General features: G+C 36.1%; 1 protein-coding gene across 1 annotated transcript in view; it reads right to left on the reverse strand.

The window, feature by feature from the left end:
• Nucleotides 1-3,814: 3,814 nt before the first annotated feature.
• LOC131430980 (protein phosphatase 1B) overlaps nucleotides 3,815-20,588 on the reverse strand; it is a 33,144-nt gene continuing 16,370 nt past the window's right edge. Inside the window, exon 2 of the mRNA XM_058596320.1 lies at nucleotides 3,815-8,275. Coding sequence (XP_058452303.1) covers nucleotides 6,984-8,093 — 1,110 coding nt within the window. The 5' untranslated portion in view covers nucleotides 8,094-8,275 and the 3' untranslated portion in view covers nucleotides 3,815-6,983. The remainder of the gene's footprint in view (nucleotides 8,276-20,588) is intronic.

The raw sequence follows: 20,588 nt of genomic DNA on the forward strand, positions 1-20,588 counted from the left end.
CGTGAACGGAATATCTTGGGGTTTTCCCTTACTGTGTTAAGCAAAGCTCTGGCACAGTGGACGACTTCTTTCTTCGCAACTCGTGGGATTTAAGTGATTGAAACATTTAACAAAATCCTTACATGGTTCGCTATAGGCGATTATAAGCCAATATTTTTGGTTTCTTCTAGATGTTGTACGGTTGGTGCTTTAGGTGGAGCGTTCGTTACTCTAATTGATAATGGTTAGAGTGGCACAAATCAATCTTCAGCATAAACGCACAGCAACTATAAATCTATCCAGACTTCTGCAAGAAGGTAAAGCTTCTATAGCTTTGGTTCAAGAACCATATTTCCAAAAGGGAAACTTCTACGTTGGAAAATTGTTAAACCCAGTCTATGTTGCCTTCAACAAGACCGGTATGACTAATCCACGTGAAGTGCCTCGAGCATGCATACTTGCAAATAGTACTCTCGATGTTTCTCTCATATCGGAGCTCACAACTCGAGATATTTGTGCTGTCACAGTTGGTATGACTATTGATGGCTTAGAAAGGAAATATGTCTATTGTTCGGCATATTTACCGCATAACCAACCTTCGCCAAGCGATAACTTCAAAAAGGTTGTATCATACTGCTGCAAAAGTGATTTACCGCTTATAATCGGCAGTGACATAAATGCTCACCATATCATTTGGGGCAGCACAGATATAAATTCGAGAGGCTCTGATATGATGGAATTTGTGAGCAGAACAAACCTGCACATAGTCAATGAAGGAAATCGTCCAACTTTTGCGAGATCTGGAAGAGAGGAGGTTTTGGACGTAACTCTCTGCTCTGATAGAATTGCGCATGAGTTGGTGAATTGGCTCGTCTCCGATGAGCTCGAACCTTCGTTGTCTGATCATAAGTACATCTTCTTTGATAATTCAAACGTTAAATTTGCTATTATCACATATCGTAATCCCAAATCTACAAACTGGGACCTCTATGAAGAGGGCTTGGCGACTAGATTTTACGGATACCAACCAACAATTGAAACCCCAATTGATTTGGAAAATGTTGTCGACGAGACAAACTCACTCATAGTTGCAGCATATAAAGAGGCTTGTCCACTTCGGATTGTGTGAGCTACCAGAGGAACTCCTTGGTGGAATGCTGAACTTGCTAAACTAAGGAAACTATGCTATGGATCTATGGATCGTCTGAGCGAAGTGGTTGGAAAAGCCTTTGCACAAATGTCTCTAGTCTCAACGAGGCTAGTAAAGGGTGATTTTTTAAGAGCTTGAGAACTTTTTTAAACAATAAAACGCATAAAATTTGCAAAATCTCATCGGTTCTTTATTTTAAACGTTAGATTGGTACATGACATTTACTTTTTGAAGATAATTTCATTTAAATGTTGACCGCGGCTGCGTCTTAGGTGGTCCATTCGGAAAGTCCAATTTTGGGCAACTTTTTCGAGCATTTCGGCCGGAATAGCCCGAATTTCTTCGGAAATGTTGTCTTCCAAAGCTGGAATAGTTACTGGCTTATTTCTGTAGACTTTAGACTTGACGTAGCCCCACAAAAAATAGTCTAAAGGCGTCAAATCGCATGATCTTGGTGGCCAACTTACCGGTCCATTTCTTGAGATGAATTGTTCTCCGAAGTTTTCCCTCAAAATGGCCATAGAATCGCGAGCTGTGTGGCATGTAGCGCCATCTTGTTGAAACCACATGTCAACCAAGTTCAGTTCTTCCATTTTTGGCAACAAAAAGTTTGTTAGCATCGAACGATAGCGATCGCCATTCACTGTAACGTTGCGTCCAACAGCATCTTTGAAAAAATACGGTCCAATGATTCCACCAGCGTACAAACCACACCAAACAGTGCATTTTTTCGGGATGCATGGGCAGTTCTTGAACGGCTTCTGGTTGCTCTTCACTCCAAATGCGGCAATTTTGCTTATTTACGTAGCCATTCAACCAGAAATGAGCCTCATCGCTGAACAAAATTTGTCGATAAAAAAGCGGATTTTCCGAATGGACCACCTAAGACGCAGCCGCGGTCAACATTTAAATGAAATTATCTTCAAAAAGTAAATGTCATGTACCAATCTAACGTTTAAAATAAAGAACCGATGAGATTTTGCAAATTTTATGCGTTTTATTGTTTAAAAAAGTTCTCAAGCTCTTAAAAAATCACCCTGTAGATTAAATAAGTTACTTTCGAAGTCTAAGGACTTCAATGTCAGTTTCTTAAGAACTTCAGATGGTGAACACTTGTCTGATGAAGGTGATGTACTTCACTATCTTTTTAACACTCACTTTCCAGGATGTATGGATCCATCACAGACAGCTCTTCTTGAGACTTTTTCAGGTAGTTACGATTCTTGGGCCCTTGCTCGAAGCGTCGTGACGATTGAATCGGTCAAATGGGCAGTTGAGAGTCTTGCTTCGTACAAGTCTCCTGGAAACAATGGAGTTTTCCCAGTGTTACTGCAGAAAGGGTATGAACATTTCAAACATGTTTTGAAGAAAATACTTACTTTTAGTCTTGCGACTGGATATATTCCAAGAGCCTGGCAGGAAATAATTGTCAAATTTATTCCCAAAGGCGGTCGCGACACTTATGAGGAAGCGAAGAGTTTCAGGCCTATCAGTCTTAGCTCATTTCTTCTTAAAACAGTAGAACGCATAGTCGATCACTATATCAGGAATGTTAGTTTGGGCGTGCATCCGCTACATGGAATGCAACATGCTTATCAGCGTGGAAAGTCCACTACAACCCTGTTACATGATGTTGTGTACAACATTGAAAAAGCTTTCTCACAAAAGCAATCTTGCTTGGGAGTTTTCCTAGATATTGAAGGTGCCTTTGATAACGTGTCTTTCAATTCAATTCTGGAAGCAGCCCGTGATCATGGCATACCTTCGAGTATCACAAATTGGATACACGCAATACATGGTTGCGTCTGTGTATGCGGAGCTAAAATTAAAGGATATTCTCTCGTTTCTCACCCAATGTGGTAAGGAGCTATAGTCAGAAGGATTTCATCGTTCTTCCTGAAGTGAATGGATCCTTTCTATATTCGCCTTAAATAGGGTTGAGCAGATTGTTTGGCATCCTTTGGGGGGTACCGAATTCACTTCTGCTCGTACATACTGCGGATCGTTCTGCATTCTTCCGGGAGTGCAGAATGGTGTCGCTTTTGTAAGATCTTTAAATCCTCTCGGGGGTTGGAGGTTTTATGAACAGCAGACTGTTCGGGATCTCGTTGAGGTTCAGAATTTACTTCTGCTTCCAGTAAATGTGATCCCCAGCAGATTGTTCAGCATCGCTTAGGGGTGCAGAATTTACTTCTGCTTTTATATGTTTTTGTGTCGTAAATTTTTCCCATCCTCCTAGTCCAATCCTTACCATTTCCTTTCAATCCTTCCTTCTTATATATCGGGAAAATGATGCTAAAAACAAATTGATGGCAAGGCACAAATTTCCAAATATCAAGGGGATTTGCCAATTTGTTCTGATTCCTGAACATGCCTAAGCTTGCTGAAATCGGTTTAGCAATCTACGTTAAAATTTGACCGGGAAAAGAAAGGTTTCCGATTTCGTCGAGCTGAGTCGAACTGTATATAACACTAGGGGTATCCGGAGATTTGATCGAAAGTCAGAAAGTACTGTCATCAATAATCGGTTAGCTCAAACGAAGACCTACTGTTATGTCATCTCATTTGAGCCGTAGTTTCAAACGCTCTTACCAGTGTCCGGAAAACCTAATGATCCGGAGGTATTAGTTACTTTGTCATTGTTCTGGGTAAGGGCATTGCGGTTAAATAAAAACATCACAGACATAATAATAAAACACCAACTCTATTTGTTCAGCTTGTCCATTTACATGTTTTTTGTGTTTAATAATAAATACCATGATCTTATATATTTTTTCGATATTGGAAATGGTTTTGTTCAATATATCAGCATAAACGCAATCGTTCTGCTATCAAATTAATGGAGATTAATTTGTTTTACTTGGCCACGGCGCTTATCATTTTGTTTTATTCTGTTCATACTCAATATCATATTATGAATTGTTCTCTCGAATTGAATATTATATTTAATACGATATAAACTCAACTTATGTTATGGAGTGTCGAAGATATTCTCAAGCATTCATCGCGTTCTTCTTTTTACTATCTGTCAACCTCAACCGTCAGAATTTGTTTGAGTTACCATAGTTTATGATATATTTCTGATCATACATTCCTCCTTTTTCGTTCACCGGTGCATTAGTGTGTTTGTGAGCGTTCCGCTTTTAAGTAAATCGACATAAACTATATGGTAATGATATTGAAACTAGCAACACTTTGCTTCAAAAATAAAATAAAGCTTGTGTTGAAGTTTGTTTTCTCAGTGTATAGGAAAGAATCGATGGAATTTCACTACGTATAAACTTCTGTTAAAAATATGATCCTAAACAATGTACACATATGCTAAACACGCTTTCTTCACATTACCTTATCTGTTTTTTTATCGGCTTAAAGTACAATTATTTTGTTTAAAAAATGGATATTTTTCATGTCTTCATCAGTTTGGTATTTTTATCCTCCATAGAAAAGAATAAACAAAAGTCCAATGATGGAACAATCATCAACGTCGCATTTTTCCGAGTTTTCTCGCTACAACGGCACACATTTTGCTACTACATTACAAGTATTCAAGGTTTCGTTTTACGATGAAGTTTCCCGCCATTCATGAAACCTATAAAATCGCAACTACACATGAAAGTTCAAATTGTTCTACAACGTCCATGAAATATATGATGGTATTTTTGCTATCTTGTGTATGAACTTGTTTGAATCTGTTTGGGGAAATAAATGTGTGAGCGAATGTTTGCTATCAATTGTTTTTGTTTCGCATGTGATGATTTGTTCTCTATTTGGTCTCATTTAGACGCAATGTGGTGAATTTCCAAAAAATAAAAATAGCGCGACGTAGTTTATTTTCCTTCAAGAAGCGTTGCCAAATCTAAATGACCTTCAGTAAGCGAGATGACATTTTTGGCTATTGTTTTGTTTTTACTTCATTGTTTATATGGTGAACAGTCGTTTTTCAGTGCCAAGTTTGCTACGTTTCGAGGGCAGTGTTTTTTTTTACGGTGAAGCTGAGAAAGCGCTCTTACTCTCCGCACCAATTATTAACCTTTAGCTACAATCTAGTCTAATAACGATATCAATATTAAGAATCTGTGACCGACAGGCTAAGCATAAAGCATAAATCAAATAAACATAGATTTCCCAGTGTAATAGTAATGTAGGTGAGCAACCCATGACATCAAAAGCGCCGTCTGGTGTAGAATGGGTGCGTAAATGCTCATAAAATGCATGCATAAAGTTGCCTGCGCATTTAACACAACCACAGTAGCATGAATCAAATTTTATTTTATTTATGACAGTAGCTAATGGAAAAAAGTACAACCGCTTCCCACTAGCAGCGCTGTTAGTGTCTCCGTACGTACAATGGGAAATCTATGTTTATTTGATTTATGATCAAAGTAAGAATATTTCTTCGCACTTTGAGAAATTGTAATCGTCAGCACGAAGATGGCCTAACAAGATGGGAGCAGCGATGCCAGATAGATGTAGAGGAGCGATGCCAGATAGTAGTAGTGTCATTTCCGTAGATTGCCTTTTTTCTCGCGATGATGAAAACCTTTTTTTTTTTGGTCGTCAGACAAAACTAGTTTCCGTAGTTCTCCGTTGATAAATTCAAATTTCCGTAGAAGAAATCCAATTTCCGTAGATTTTGTCTACGGATCCGTAGATCTACGGAGATTTCCGTAGATCTGACATCGCTGATGTAGAGTCATTTTCGTAGATTGACATTTGCCGCGAATACTTTAGCGAAGCCGAACACGGAACGAAAATACAAGAGAAGCCCTGGTCGTCGGTAGTTTCCGTAGTGGACTTATTTCTGTAATTTTTCTACGGATCCGTATATCTTTGGAAAATCTCCGAATGCATAGATCTACGGAGATTTCCGTAGACCTGACATTTGCATTCTAGTGCAAACAAACCATTTTGAAACACACGGAACAACACAAATCGGAAAAACCTGTAATCCAAGTGTATTCGGCTGTTATGTATTTCAGTCTTTTGAAGTACTCCTTGAACAAATCGAATCTAAAGAAAATATGCACAGTTGAAATTATGCCAATCATAAGTTATGTCAAACAAAATTCGGCCAAATAACGTACACCCTTCGCAGTGGCATATAAATAACGTACCTCAACTGCTCATAAAAGTATCTTGACTTTTCTAATAAAAGTATCATTTCTTAAAAATGTGCGATGAAAGATTACTAAATTACAGCAAATGTGAAAGTAAATTGTTATATTTTTCGACATGAATAAATTTTTTTAAGAATAGTCAAATTTTTGTTCCAAAGTGTAGCTTTTACAGAATTATAAATTTAAAGATGGTGCTTACTCAGCTTCACTGCAATTCATGTCGAAAGAGAAACAACACCGGCCCTATCAAACATTAGCAAACTGTTTCATTTCTTTCATCCAAGAAGATTGGCAATAATGTTACACCTTATAGTATATTTGATAACTATTATATTCCTTTTTCTCGAGTTGTTATGTTATCTCTTATCTCTGGTTTCAGCTCTAGTAAACTTTTTTTTTCTACACAGTGATTCTAATGAGTCGCTCTTCCAAAAACAAAATAAAATTGAACGAAACATCAACCTAAAAACTATAATTATGCATGTAATATTTTTTTTATAATATGTACCTTTAGTCACATCCTTCCATTTCCCTCTCTATATCTCGCATTACGTCATACGCTCTCGCACACGTTCACACGGTGGCTCTCTGTCCTATACATGAATAGGTTTTTTTGTTATTTCCGCTAAAAACTCACTTCCCTCCTCTTCGGACGCCTGCCCGGGCAGCTGTTCGCGGCGCAATCTAACCAGTTGCGCTTCGGCAACCGCGCGTTTCTCCCAGGAAGCGTCAATGCCTCAATAGCTACCCACCTCGCATGTGTCCGCCAGTTTTGGGCACAGCTCTTTGAATACTTTCGACACGAATGAACACTTGGCATCGAGCCCACCGCCGGGCGGCAGTTCCGGAATGTCTTGCTCGTTTAGCTGCTTCAACAATGACCCGTACTCCACGTTATGGCCCATTTCGGTGACGATATCCTCAATCTTCTTGCGTAACGTTGCTTCCAATTTCTCCTCCGTCTTGATGGCTTCCTCGCTCGGCACGGGAGCACCCGGAAATGCGATTATGATTATGCTCATGTTGTCGCGACTGCCCTTATGCAAGCAGGTATCGATAACCTGATTGGCAATGTCCTCTAGGTTGTCCGAGATCAGCATTCGGCTGTGTACAAACTGACAGAGATTGGCATTGCTCATCACGTCCCAGACACCATCGCAGGCAAGCACCAAAAATTCATCGGTTGGATCTCGATCCTGACAAAAGATTTCCGGCTCCGGAGAAACCAACTGCTCACATTGTCCAAGTTCTTTTGAGTTCTTAAAATCGTAGTCCCCAAGTGCCCGTGATACTGCTAGACTGCCGTTTACCCTCTGAATCATCACCGAACCACCGGCGTTCTGAATTCGCTGCTTCTCTCCCGGCAGGATCGGTTTGTGATCTTGTGTCGAAAAGACGGGTGCACCGTTGCGACACAGAACAGCTCGTGAATCACCACAATTGGCAACGTACACATTTTGGCCAGAAATAAAAGCACACACAGCCGTTGTACCGGACTTGTCCGCTCCGGAGGCCAGTTCTGGAATGTCTCGCATTGTTTCGTCCAACTTCAGAAAACCAGCATGTATACCCTTCGTAATATCATTATTGCTGAATTCCTGCGTCCTAATGATCGATTGTAGTAAATTCTTCGCACAGTGATCGGCAACCTTGTGCCCCGCGTGACCATCGAACACCGCGAAATAGTTCCAATCTTCCAATCCTTCACCGAGTCCGGTCTTGGAGTAGTGTGCATCCTCCATTTCGCAGCGCCATCCTTGCATCGAACCAACACCGTAACGCAAACCGTTACCTTCGCCGTGTTCATTGTGCTTTGCCGTCATCGGTTTCTCTAGAAACGCACCCATCTCGTAACGTATGCACTATTGTCTGCTCTTCTCACACAAATATCAACATTGGCCGCTAGCTGCTGCTTTCTTCCTGCTGTGGCGGCAGGTCAATGGCCCTTCTAATGCCAAGACAATCAAACTCGCACCTTTCCGCGTACTGAATCGCGTGTCCTTCGGGAACGATCAGCCGGTATCGTAATCTGTGGGAAATAAACAGAAAAAAAGATTGGTAAACAGGGTATTATTATTTTTTTGGCACTGTTACCGCCAATGATAAGAATGTACCCTTCCCCATTAATCCCATCAACCGAAATCGTCCGAACACGGAGCGATGCGATGGGAAATGAACAAAAATAGAAATGATCTAAGCCAAGCATGTTAGCCGTTTCATAGTCTCGGGTTGTGTGGTTGTCTAACTAATCGTGTGGTGATTGCATACTTTCAGCACGATGAAAGTTTACTAGATATTGTTTGTTTATAATCTATCACAAACGTATCGAATTCTGGAACAATGAAATTTTTGCCATTTTTTTACCGAACAAACAGAAATCATTTCATTTTATTATTAACTTTTATCAAAAGCATTTGACTAATGTTTAATTCTAGTTATACGCCAGAAGCCAGCCAATTTTGATGGTAGCAGTTTCTACTTGGAATTGCATATAAAAAATCTCCGAGCGGCGCACAGTGGTTCGAATCAATAAAAACGTGGACATAAATCAGTAGCTGCCAAACCGTTCTATTAATGCATATAGTTGCTTTTAAGAAATTATTTACAAATATATACCGCGTAATTTGATTCTATCCCTAATTGTTCATGGCCTACTTTGACAAAAAATATAATCATAATTTGATCATAACTTTTTTTCTGAAGAGATAATTTTTTTTTCTTCGACAAACTTTTAGGACTATTAAAAATAATTTACTTCGTCAAATATACCAAAAGTGTAGGTCGCACCGTTTCGGATATACAAAGCGTTTTTGTGGCAACCAGTGCGGTAAAATTTCATTTTCAATCGAATAAAATAAGATGAAAATGAAATTTATGGCCGCTGACAGTCAGCATATCCCTACTAATTCATTTGACTTTTGCTGCCATTTTCAAGTGAAGCTCCCAGAATTCATCGTCAGTTGAATAGTCGTACCTAGTCATTTGAAGTTTTGCTTGCTCAGTTTCAAGTGCCAAGTAGTATAGCTACTTCAGTGTCTTCGCTCTTGGTAGTAAGCAGATTCGAACGAATAGAATTATAAATGGAGTAAAGTATTAAAAATGAAAACTGAAGGAGGAAACAATTAATTTATGTGTATTCTGTGATTGACATTTCAGCTATCTGATTAGTCTTTCATCTATTATCTTGAACCAATTCGAATGTTTACATGAACCTCATTTGAAGGCTGCTCTCACACTATTGAAAGAGATATTTTGTTACTTCAAGAGATCAACTGACGGTGGTTAAACTGAGCCTCGATTGAAGAGAAACGAGTGATGAACTGAATGCTGCCCGTTCGAGCCGTCAGCAAACATTGTGTGTGTCAGAGAGTGAAGTTTACTGCAGTGGAGAGATAGTCAACGTGTTCCACATTCAGTTTCAATTGAATTGAATGAAGTTTTACTGCACTGGTGGCAACTCCCTTAAAATAAATTTTTTATTCATAACTTGTTTCAAGTTATTTTTTTATGCATACTTTGTTAGGAATAATTGAAAATATAAAAAATCCCATATTTTTGTTAATGGTAGTTCATAGGTTTTTTTAACCTATGATAAAACCTTACACCGAAGCGAAATATGCAACTTTATGCAGCTGATTTTTACAAAATTTATAGGAAAAGATATGCCCAATACTAAAAAAAAAATTCTAAGTGGAACTCGATGGAACCTTTTTTTAGGCCATTCCAAAGTTAGTTTTAGTTATTGAATTATGACAACCCCCTTAAAAGGGGACGGGTATAGCGTGATGGGTAAGTCGATGCCTTTCACGCCGCCCGCCTGGGTTCGATTCCCAACCCCGCACATAGGGTCTGAAAGTTTTTCTGGCCCGAAGAGACAAATGACATTAATGTTAAAGCCTCTATAATTGAAACAAAAAAAAACCCTTAAAACTAGTTTTCTAATCATAACTTGTTTAAAGTTTTTTTTTACATATTTTGTTTGGAATAATTGTAGAAAATATAAAATCCCATAATTTTGTAGAAGGTAATGCATAGGTTTATTCTTTTCTGAAAAAGTTATACATCATTTTACCTATTTTTACCTAGGAAACCTTGTGCCGAAGCGAAATATGCAACTTAATGCAGCAAACTTTTACAATACTTTTAGGAAATAATATTCCTAATCCAATTTATTTTGTAATAATAATATCCTTAGTACTATTCGTGTGACTCATTTTCACTATGGCCGTGCTGAAACCATGCATGATTAGGAAACGGAGGGTGTCACGCGTCTGCTATTTCTGTAACTCACTTTTACAGTGAGCGTAGGGATGGGCAATTCGTTCCTGAGCTATTACAGTGAATCGAATCTTTAAAAAGAGCTGATAGCTCACAGCTCTTTTAAAAAAAAAACCGCAGCTCACCAGTTCACCGCACTGATAAGCAGGGATGCCAGGTTCACAGATTAATCTGTGTTCCACACATTTTCAACCTTTTGCACAGATTTGAAAAATGGCACAGATTTTCACAAATTTCTGAAAATGGTCACAGATTCTGAAATCGATCACAGATTTTTGAAATTGATCACAGTTTAGCACCAAAAATTACAGAGCCTTAGGAAGTCCGATTAGTTATTATGGAAACGGGAAAACTTGCACAGACAGGATTTTGGCTTGATCACAGATTTTTTTTTTAAAATGACCTCGCATCCCTGCTGGTAAGGTGGAAACAAGCTACAAGCTGAACGGATTTTCGGCTCTTGAAGAGCGAGTTATAAATGAGAAGAAATGTGTGCATGAGCTTTTGTTCGTTTTTCCAAATGTGTATCTATTCTTCTTTAACAGATTGGATGAGCCGTTGTCAATAAGAAATCTTACCTCTCACTCAGTAGGCTAAGGTACATTCAGGGATGCCACTTTTGCAAATATTCTCAAATATGATATAATAATAATTCGCAAACAAGTTAGTTCGCATAGCATTGTTCTTTGTGCATCAATGATTTCGATCATGCATATGAAAGAAAAACGACACAAATAAAAACGGCACTCAAAATAAACTTTCAGTTCAATTTAAATGAACTGATGAGCTGATACATTGAATCGATTCCCTTTAGTGAGCTGATCGGTTCGGAGCTGCTCACCGGTATGAGCTACTTCGCACATCTCTAAGTAAGCGTGGCACGATCAATATATCATCTTAGAAAACGTGCTGCTTCGCGATAACTCAATTTATTTACACGTTTAAAAATGAAATCTCTTCGTAAACTTTTGCAATACTTTTTCATATTTTGATTGGAAAACATTTTTTCATTTTTTTAATATGTGTTGAACTTTTGATAATTTTTCGGATTTTCAATATTTAAAACCCACTTTGAAAAGGCCTAAAAAATTGCATCGAGTCCCACTTAGATTTTTTATAATATGGTTAATTGTCAAAAAGTAAACAAAATAAAAATCCCAACAATTTACTTAAGTTGCGCGTGCAAGCATAAGCATGTTTATGCGTGTTTTTTAAGCGCACTTTGTAGTAGATACTTAGGTAATAGAGGTAGATTCTACGTAGATAAATGAAAAAATTGTTTTCAAAATAAAGTGAATATATCTCAAAAAATAATTTTTTACACTATTTATATCTTTAGCAAAAATACTTCAAATGTTTTTTTCTTCAAAATGAAACAGAAAAAAAAATTATTTTTATTCGAAATTGGTGCTACCCCCTTAACAAAAATTAAGGTGCCACTTTCACAAGAAGCGTAATATAATCTTGTGAAACTTTTTCGAAGACACGTTAGCTCTTAAAAATCAGTGAAAGTTAGTACAGACTTTTGACCGTCTTTTTCCAGTTTCGGACCACTGTGCGGCGACCAGATAACGAAGACGTGGCTCAGATTTACAGGTAGGTAGCTGGGCTTGTTTCTTTTCGCGTCGTAGCGCGCCAGTTGTTTACGAAGCACACCCTAGAGTTCGTAAGTCATAAATTTACCACCAAGTTTGAGCATGTCCAATTGTTGATAGTAATCCGGAGGCGGTTGATTCTGATCTATTCTGAGTAATAACCGAGTTTAGCTTCTGAACCGTGGCCACTAGCTAATCTATTTGGGTGTGTAGCAGATTTGAGGTTCTCCGAAAAAAAAATTATCGGTATCGATGATGACGTTATTTTCAAAGAAAAAATTATGAAACTGATTTTAGCCTGACTCATTTAATATTTATATATTATCGATAACTTTGCAATTAGACGATACATATTTATTTTACGTTTTCATATTTATATTACTATGATATTGTTTCTTATGATAGAAGCAAAAATATTGTCAATGAGTATCAGTTGCGCATAGTCAGAATCAAAACCTGTTTTAATCCACCTAGAGGGTGTGATGATGCCTGTCTCATATTTCTCATATTTTCATAAATATTACTAAGGGATTCTTCAACGAAAATTTTCATAGAATCTTGAATAATAACAAGAATGAAGTCAGTTCCATTTCCGGAATTTTTGATCTGATTAGAAATCTTTTCCAAACGAAATTAATCATACAGTAGCGAAAAAATTATAAGTCTATATTCTGAGAGAGATCATTTCATTATTGCTAAAACTATATTTGGCAATGAAATATATGACTCAATTTAATTTAAACAGTACCGGTACTACCAGAGACAGAATATAAACAAAAATGCACACCTCCGTTTCGATTTTTAACCGGTTTAATTTAAACGGTTTAATCTTCAATACCAACTTTATTATTTGAAAAATGTTTTCCCAAATGGATCACTAATTTTAAATAATTTACTGTAAATGCTATTGCTAAATATTGCGCTTCACTAAGAATTAAAAGTAGTTCAATTAGTTTTGAAGGTATACATACTTCCTTTTCGAAGGTAGCGTTACACTCCACGTTCACGTGTTCGTCAAATCCTAAAGGATCCCCCTCCTTATCACTATTTTTGCTGTCATGTCATTCATTATTCTCAGAGTCGAAGATAAAACAATATCGATTTGTTTTTCTGATGACAAAAGATTTTTGAAAGACTTCATCTAATTAGAAAATTTCGATTCTCGGGTTCATCCCTTAACGATTCTTACTGTATTAAATTTTCTACTCATCTCACTTTCTTGCCTTTCTCGTTCCCACGACGACGGACTTATTTGTTGTCAATGAGTCGTACTTTAGTATAGATGCACAGTTACAATTCAGGAGCTTGAGCTTGAGCTTAAGCGACCACCCCTGGTTGCTACTCCGTTACTGATCGGGACTAGCTGAAATTGTACAGGGAATTTTTAGATGATCCAACCTGGGACTGGTAAATCATCCTTCAATGTACATGTTCTGGTAACCCCAGAATTTATTGATCAGTACCGGCGCCGGCCAGGCCCGAACGTAGATCGTGTAAGGAATGGGAAGGAATGTTAGTCCAACACTTGTTATTACTAGAGGCCGTATATACTACTCCACAAGTGTCACGGGAGAAGGATATTTGTTAGTAAAAATTTCAGTATTGGTATTATTCGCGCGCGAATTCAAAATGCTCGGATGCACCACTAAACTCACTGACTTCCCGAGTGAATGTTTCCACAATAACCTAAATTGAAATCAGGGAAGTCCCGATTCACAGCCCTTATTCGAGGAAACTGAAGAAAAATTTGCAATACTATCGCGTAAAGAATAAAAACTTTCCTACTTTTTATAAATGAAATTACGCGACACAAAATAAACGAGTGGATAAGATTTACACAAAATAGTTGATGCATTGCATTGACATATTCTAAACAGTTGTTGTAAAATCATTTAAAATCACCAAATAAAGGTCAACAGATTTCAGGCGCGTCTTGATTCTTTATTATTTCTGCTTTATTATTTTAATTATTTATTAAAATTATTAATTGGTTATATTGGTTGATCTGGGCAGCCGGCTACCGAGAAAAATTTTAATTTATTGTTTGAAATACTAATATAAACTGTTTTTACCATGTATTCAATATACCGATATATGTTATCTCTGTTATTAACTTTGTAATATCAACGGATTTGCGCAATAGTTGATTTTTATCATTCAATTTATAATCCTGAAAGATAATCAATAACATGGAAGAAGAAAACATTCCAAATAAAACTTTTCTCCGAAGTTAGACGGAAATTGATAGGTTGAATGAAGAGGTAATAGTAAGTAAAGTAATAGTAGCAGGGTGGCAAGTGAATTGCCGATTTCAATTTCCCGTTTTTTCCCGGTTTTTTGAGATAAAATTTCCCGGTTTTTGAAATAGGCTCAAATCGCACCTGTTTATTTTTTTAATATTTTTTAATTCAAACTTCAAACAGATATCCCATGTTCAAAAAGCATCACGGGTTAGCACGCTGCTGTGGGGATTCTCTCTGAAGCAACAAACAGTCGCTTATTCTCGTTTTGCGATCCGATTCTATACGGGCAGTGGATAATTGCGATAGAATCATTTTACTATTGCCGCTTATTCTAACTATGTGCATATAACCTTTTTTATAAGTTGTATCTATGAAAATAGCTGTGAATGCTCCAGACCAGGGTTTTGAAATATTGTATATTGTAACCTAGTATGAGAATCATCAAGTCGAATTATCTGTGATAATTATCAACTTGCGGTTCTCTCTTGGTAAATTCCTCACAGCGCCGGACTGTATATATTTTGTTAAGGGCTGTGAAATACTCAGAGTATGAAGCGGAGCGAAGAAATGTAGAAAAATTCTCTCATGGTTCATGCATTGAGAGGCAGCGAGTTCTTGTAGCATCTTCTACCAGATTGAAAATGTTGTATACAATGTAGAGAAATATCGAGCCGCTTTCTACCAAATTATCGGCAATCACAAACACTGATGATGGTACAGCGAATCTAACATAGTATCGTCATTGCCAGGGCTTCGGCCATGGTACAATAAATTGTTGTATGGACATATACTGTTTAAATTATGTCGCTTGCAAGCACATCTGTTCAATGAACGATACCCTCAGATGAATTATCGTGCTGTGATTGTGATGAAAACCATAAAACCATAAGTCCTGTCAGACCTAAAATTTTAAAATTTTGATATAATAGAATTGAATTTAAAATCATTAGATATACGTTTACCTAAGATTTCGCAAAACCGTTAGGCTGCCACGACTTGCTCTTTTAAAACACCATTTTTTTCCTAATGTTAGACAATAAACAATGCTTACGATTTCATTGCGTTGACGATAGCTGTTAAAATGCACAATATATCGATCTGTTTTTTGCTAATAGGATTCTAAATGCTCATAGAGTTATCAGAAAGTACGAGTTCTTCATGATGAACTCTCCGCTGGTTTTAAACCAGTTTTATTTCCAATAGCTTAACTAAATTATCTTCCATGAGAAATCTTTCTACAATTGATCTGATTCTAGCAGATCATCAATAACATTCAGGGTTTCAAATTAAGCAATTCTTAGTTCAATTAGTTATATATTCTACCAGATTAGAACTAATCGACTGGAATACTATCGAATGAAAACCCTGAAATTGTTTTGAGAAATATAGATATAGCCTTATAAAACTTAAATCATTACTTTATTGATGTTCAAAAAGCTCAAACTAAATTCAATCCAACTTCATCTACATCAATATCAACGTTCTTGTGATCCTACTATGGAATAGTTGAGGACCTTTAAAAGAAAATTAAACATAGATTCACTGAACAAATCAATCCATTTTCTAAATCCTTCTAAGATTCTATATTGGTCCTCAGAAACCAGTTTCAATAATTTTATTAAAAAATTCCCTATGTTACCTTGAGACTTTGCCATAAATTTTGCAGTTGTGTTGAATGCTTATTCAAAAATTTAATGAAAATCCAACAGAAGCATCCACATTATCCTTATTTTTCAAAATGAGCTTTCATTATGCTGTTATTGATAACAACTAAAAAAATTATGATGCTTCCTGTTTGATTTAAAACTGCCTGCAAGCCTCTAAAAATCGTTGGACGAGACCTGGAGTGTTGGCCCAATTTCCAATGGACAATAAGTTATTTCAACACTTGTACTGAACATTTCGCTCAAACGCAAAATTGGGTATTGTCTCCTACTTTTCAATTGTTGAAACACACTAATTATGCTAACAACTGTTACTCATAGGCGAGCTAGTAATTTTTTCCCCGGTTTTTCGCTAAAATTCCCGACTTTTTCCCGGTTTTTCCCGGTGAAATCAAATTCCCGACTTTTTCCCGGTTTTCCCGATTTTCCCGGTCACTTGTCACCCTGTAGTAGGTAATAGTAAAATAGAGTAATCAGAAGTGAAACATTGAAAATATCTGATAACTGAAAGGAAAAAGAAACTCCTGCAATTGTCGCCTTTTACGACATGGAAGCAGGAACCCAGTGGATCTATTCTTGGTTCATTTTTTTCATTCCACACGGCATCTAGGCTGGTACTGTCCGGAGAGAGCTAATAGGTACTATCAATCTCCTAGTAGACCCCAGTATGACATAATCTCAAACAATTCAAAATTCTGTTATGTCTGTTAATCGGTATAAAAGATGAACATTCAACTTTTTCCCATAATTTTCTGAGCAACGGTTGTCAAAGCAAGACATACGGGAGATTAAAATAGAAGACCTCACGCCGAACAGCAGAATTGTGGCGAAGAACAGTCGCAGCTGGGTACACAGCAAAACTACACCAAAGGCCTGCCAGTGGAAGTGCTGCTCAATTAAGTTGTCCGGAATTTGAGTCAGAATTCATTGTGAGTTTCAAATGTACCTACTGATTCTGCCCAAAATGGATTGTTTCATCTTATTTGGAATTCAAAGAAGAGTTTACCGAGTGTACACACCAAGAGCCATCTCAGTTGTCTAAATGCAGATCCTGCTGCTCGTGACAATTCAAGGCTCTTTTCCAATCTACAAGTCGTCATTAGGAATTGAATTTTTTCCATTTCCTACCAAAAGCATCAGATTCATCAAAATGAAAGTTGAAAAAGTTAGCGCCGTCACTAACACATCCAATTACGACGGGCAACGCTCTCACGCAATGCGAAAGTGAAAGTTTTAATGTAGGACACATATTTATACTAGTATGGGTGTCCTTTTGAAACACCGCTAAAAATCCACATTTGTTTAATAAATGTTTTTCTATATATATATATATATATATATATATATATATATATATATATATATATATATATATATATATATATATATATATATATATATATATATATATATATATATATATATATATATATATATATATATATATATATATATATATATATATATATATATATATATATATATATATATATATATATATATATATATATATATATATATATATATATATATATATATATATATATATATATATATATATATATATATATATATATATATATATATATATATAATTTCCTGTTTCTATGCGGATAAAGATATCAAGTATGTCCCTTTTTTATATTCTCGTAAAAATACGAGAATCACTTTCCTCCAACACGAACGCCTTCATAAAAGGTTCTTTCAAGAACCACCATTATTTTATTATAAAGAACCATAGAAATTTCTTCATAATATTAAGTTGTATGTCAGAATGTTTGATGTAACTTTTCCGTACTTTAGCGTAGGTGTATCGCTTCAAATTATAGTCTTGAAGAAGGAGAATGCTTACACAATCGATTAACTCACTGATATTCGGAAGTGTGAAGGAAGCATGCCAGTTTTATTCGCATTCATGATATCCAGTTATGTCTCTGACATTACTCACACGCCTTTCTGGATTTCATTACAGAAATAACTAATTCGAAACTCTGGCAATGGTTTGTAAAACTATGGAAGTCCTAACAATGGTTTCGAAAATAAGGTTATCAAAAATATTTTGCTCACTTTTCTTCGGCCATTTGTGTGAATTATATAAAGTTAAAAACAAAATGGTGATACTTTGGAGCATTTTTAATATATAAAGGAAATAAAAATACAAACTGTCAGCTAGTGAATCTGTTAGATATTAAACTTCTATAGTAAGAATGTATGGGAAGATAGGTAGGATGCGTATGACATATTGGGTTAATGGTGGTTTGAAATCTTAAACACGCTTCACCCTGTTATTGTGGAACCGGAAATAGTATCCGTATAAAATCGATTTTTTTTTTCATTTTTCATTCATCAAAAATGAAAAAAATCGATTTTCATTTATTGTTTTATTCGATTGATATGGTGTCTGAGAACGTGATTTTAAAGTTTCAAAGTAGTACTTTAAATATATTCGGAGATACTGTTCTTTGAACTTACCCGCGCCATGCCATTCCTTTGAAGCACATAAACTTTGAAGCGCGTATTCTCTAAACTAGTCTAATATGTAAAAAACAATTTTTGTAATACACACACTTGTTTTTCTTGCATATATGTTTGTATGTTTATGTGTAGCTAAATATATTGTAAGTTCACGTCAGGCCCGCCCAGATTACTTTTATTACTGAAGATTACTTATGTACCTAATTCTCGGTATGACTACAAGACCATATTTGTATTGATTTCAAACGCTACAAAGTTAGACCAGCAGCAAACGAAATTGAAATCTTAGTTAAAGAACGAATGGCGAGAAAAGATATCGCAGTATGGAGAAATTCTTACCATCGAAAGGGATGTATAAATCAGAGGTGGAAATAAGCCCATTTTGTGCATGAAAATATGAATCAAGATTTCCGATTGTGAATCAAAAAACCGAACACCGTGAATTAAAACATTGGGTAACAAAACTAAAATTGCTATTATGTTTTAAATTGTGGGAAATGAAATTGAAGACCTTTTTAAATTCTAAGTAAAAAGAAAATTTATCTTATCAAAAATCATTCATTTCAAAATTCATTATAATATCTAGAATAAATATGTGATATGAAAAGATAATACTGACTATTTTTGCTTACTGTGAATCAAAAAAATCCTTATTTCCACCCCTGGTATAAATCATACATCCGGATCGGTGGATTTTTCCCCCGATATCCGGAATGGCGTGCGAATATTACGTATGCGACTCCATCTTATGTAAATTGTGTTCATATCGGAAGATATCCTTGTAAATCGCTTGTTACCTATGAGAATCAGCTGATTACATGTCAGTTTTGCGAACAACCTACACACTACGGAAAACCCTGCATTGATACTGCTCTATGCAAGGACATCTTCAATCAAAGACAATTTGGCATCAATACCTGCTTCAAATGAATGACCTAATCTTGCGTGAACATTTCTGTTTTGTAACACTTCGCTTTGATATATCCTAACTTTTTGCGTTTGGTACGGACGCTTCCCGCTTATTTCTAGGCTACAAAGGGTATACGACAAAAATTAAACCGTCTTAAATTTTAGATATCTAAAATTTCTTATTGTACTGGAACTTGATGCTGGTAATGAATCTCTGCAAAATTTTAATCGATAACCGACACCGGTTATTTTGAATTTCCCATACAATGTAGGTATCTGAAATTATGTACATTTTTTTAGAGAAACAAATGGAAACATACATAATAGAAATTACACATTGTTATCTAAAGACGTACATCAAAATTCCATACGTTTGGAAAAAAAGCTGGATGATGTTTTTCGGTTTTATTTTTGTTGTTATGATACATAACCTAATATCTTACGTAATACGACTATATTGTTACTTTGACAGCGGTGGCATTACTAAAAATTTCTATTCGGGAAGCTAACCCCAAGCATGGGGTACTTTATCCTATATGAAAAATCACCGGTGCGTGAAACACCATGTTTCACTTCATTGACACTTCTGCACTTATGCCGGCATCATCACTCGGACCGAAGTAACATATAACCCGCTCCATAGCAACGGCTAATAGCGAATGCAAAACAGAAAATTCTTCCAGCATCGGCAAAGGGCACTATTTATAGTCATTATACAAGTGCATGCAATCATCCATTGCATCTAAAGAAATTGCTACTTGTAGTTTTCACTGATCATTACATTCAGATTCATTGTTAAAATAGGTTTAAGTAGAAAGATGACCGGATACTTTATGTAATTTTTCTGTAATGAAATTAAATGTTATTAGATATTATGGATTTTTAATATTTACCTTCCACATAAAAAAGGTAAAAATCGTAAAACTGTAAAATCGATTTTCGATCCGCTTATCAATCGAATTAGTTTGTCGAAATCGAAAAATGTATTTGTCTGAATATATAAGTAAGTACTAAAAATATGCACTTGATTTTCATAGGATCCGAATTACTGGGATGAAAAACTGTGCACTCAATTAAGTAGTTGTTTATAGTGTTAGTTCCTCACGTCATAAACTGTAGTGTGATATGACATAATCTTTCTATTCTTTCTTGAGCACTGACGATTACGGGTCGTTTGT

Source organism: Malaya genurostris, chromosome 2 (genome assembly GCF_030247185.1).
Source record: "Malaya genurostris strain Urasoe2022 chromosome 2, Malgen_1.1, whole genome shotgun sequence".
Lineage (NCBI taxonomy): Eukaryota > Metazoa > Arthropoda > Insecta > Diptera > Culicidae > Malaya > Malaya genurostris.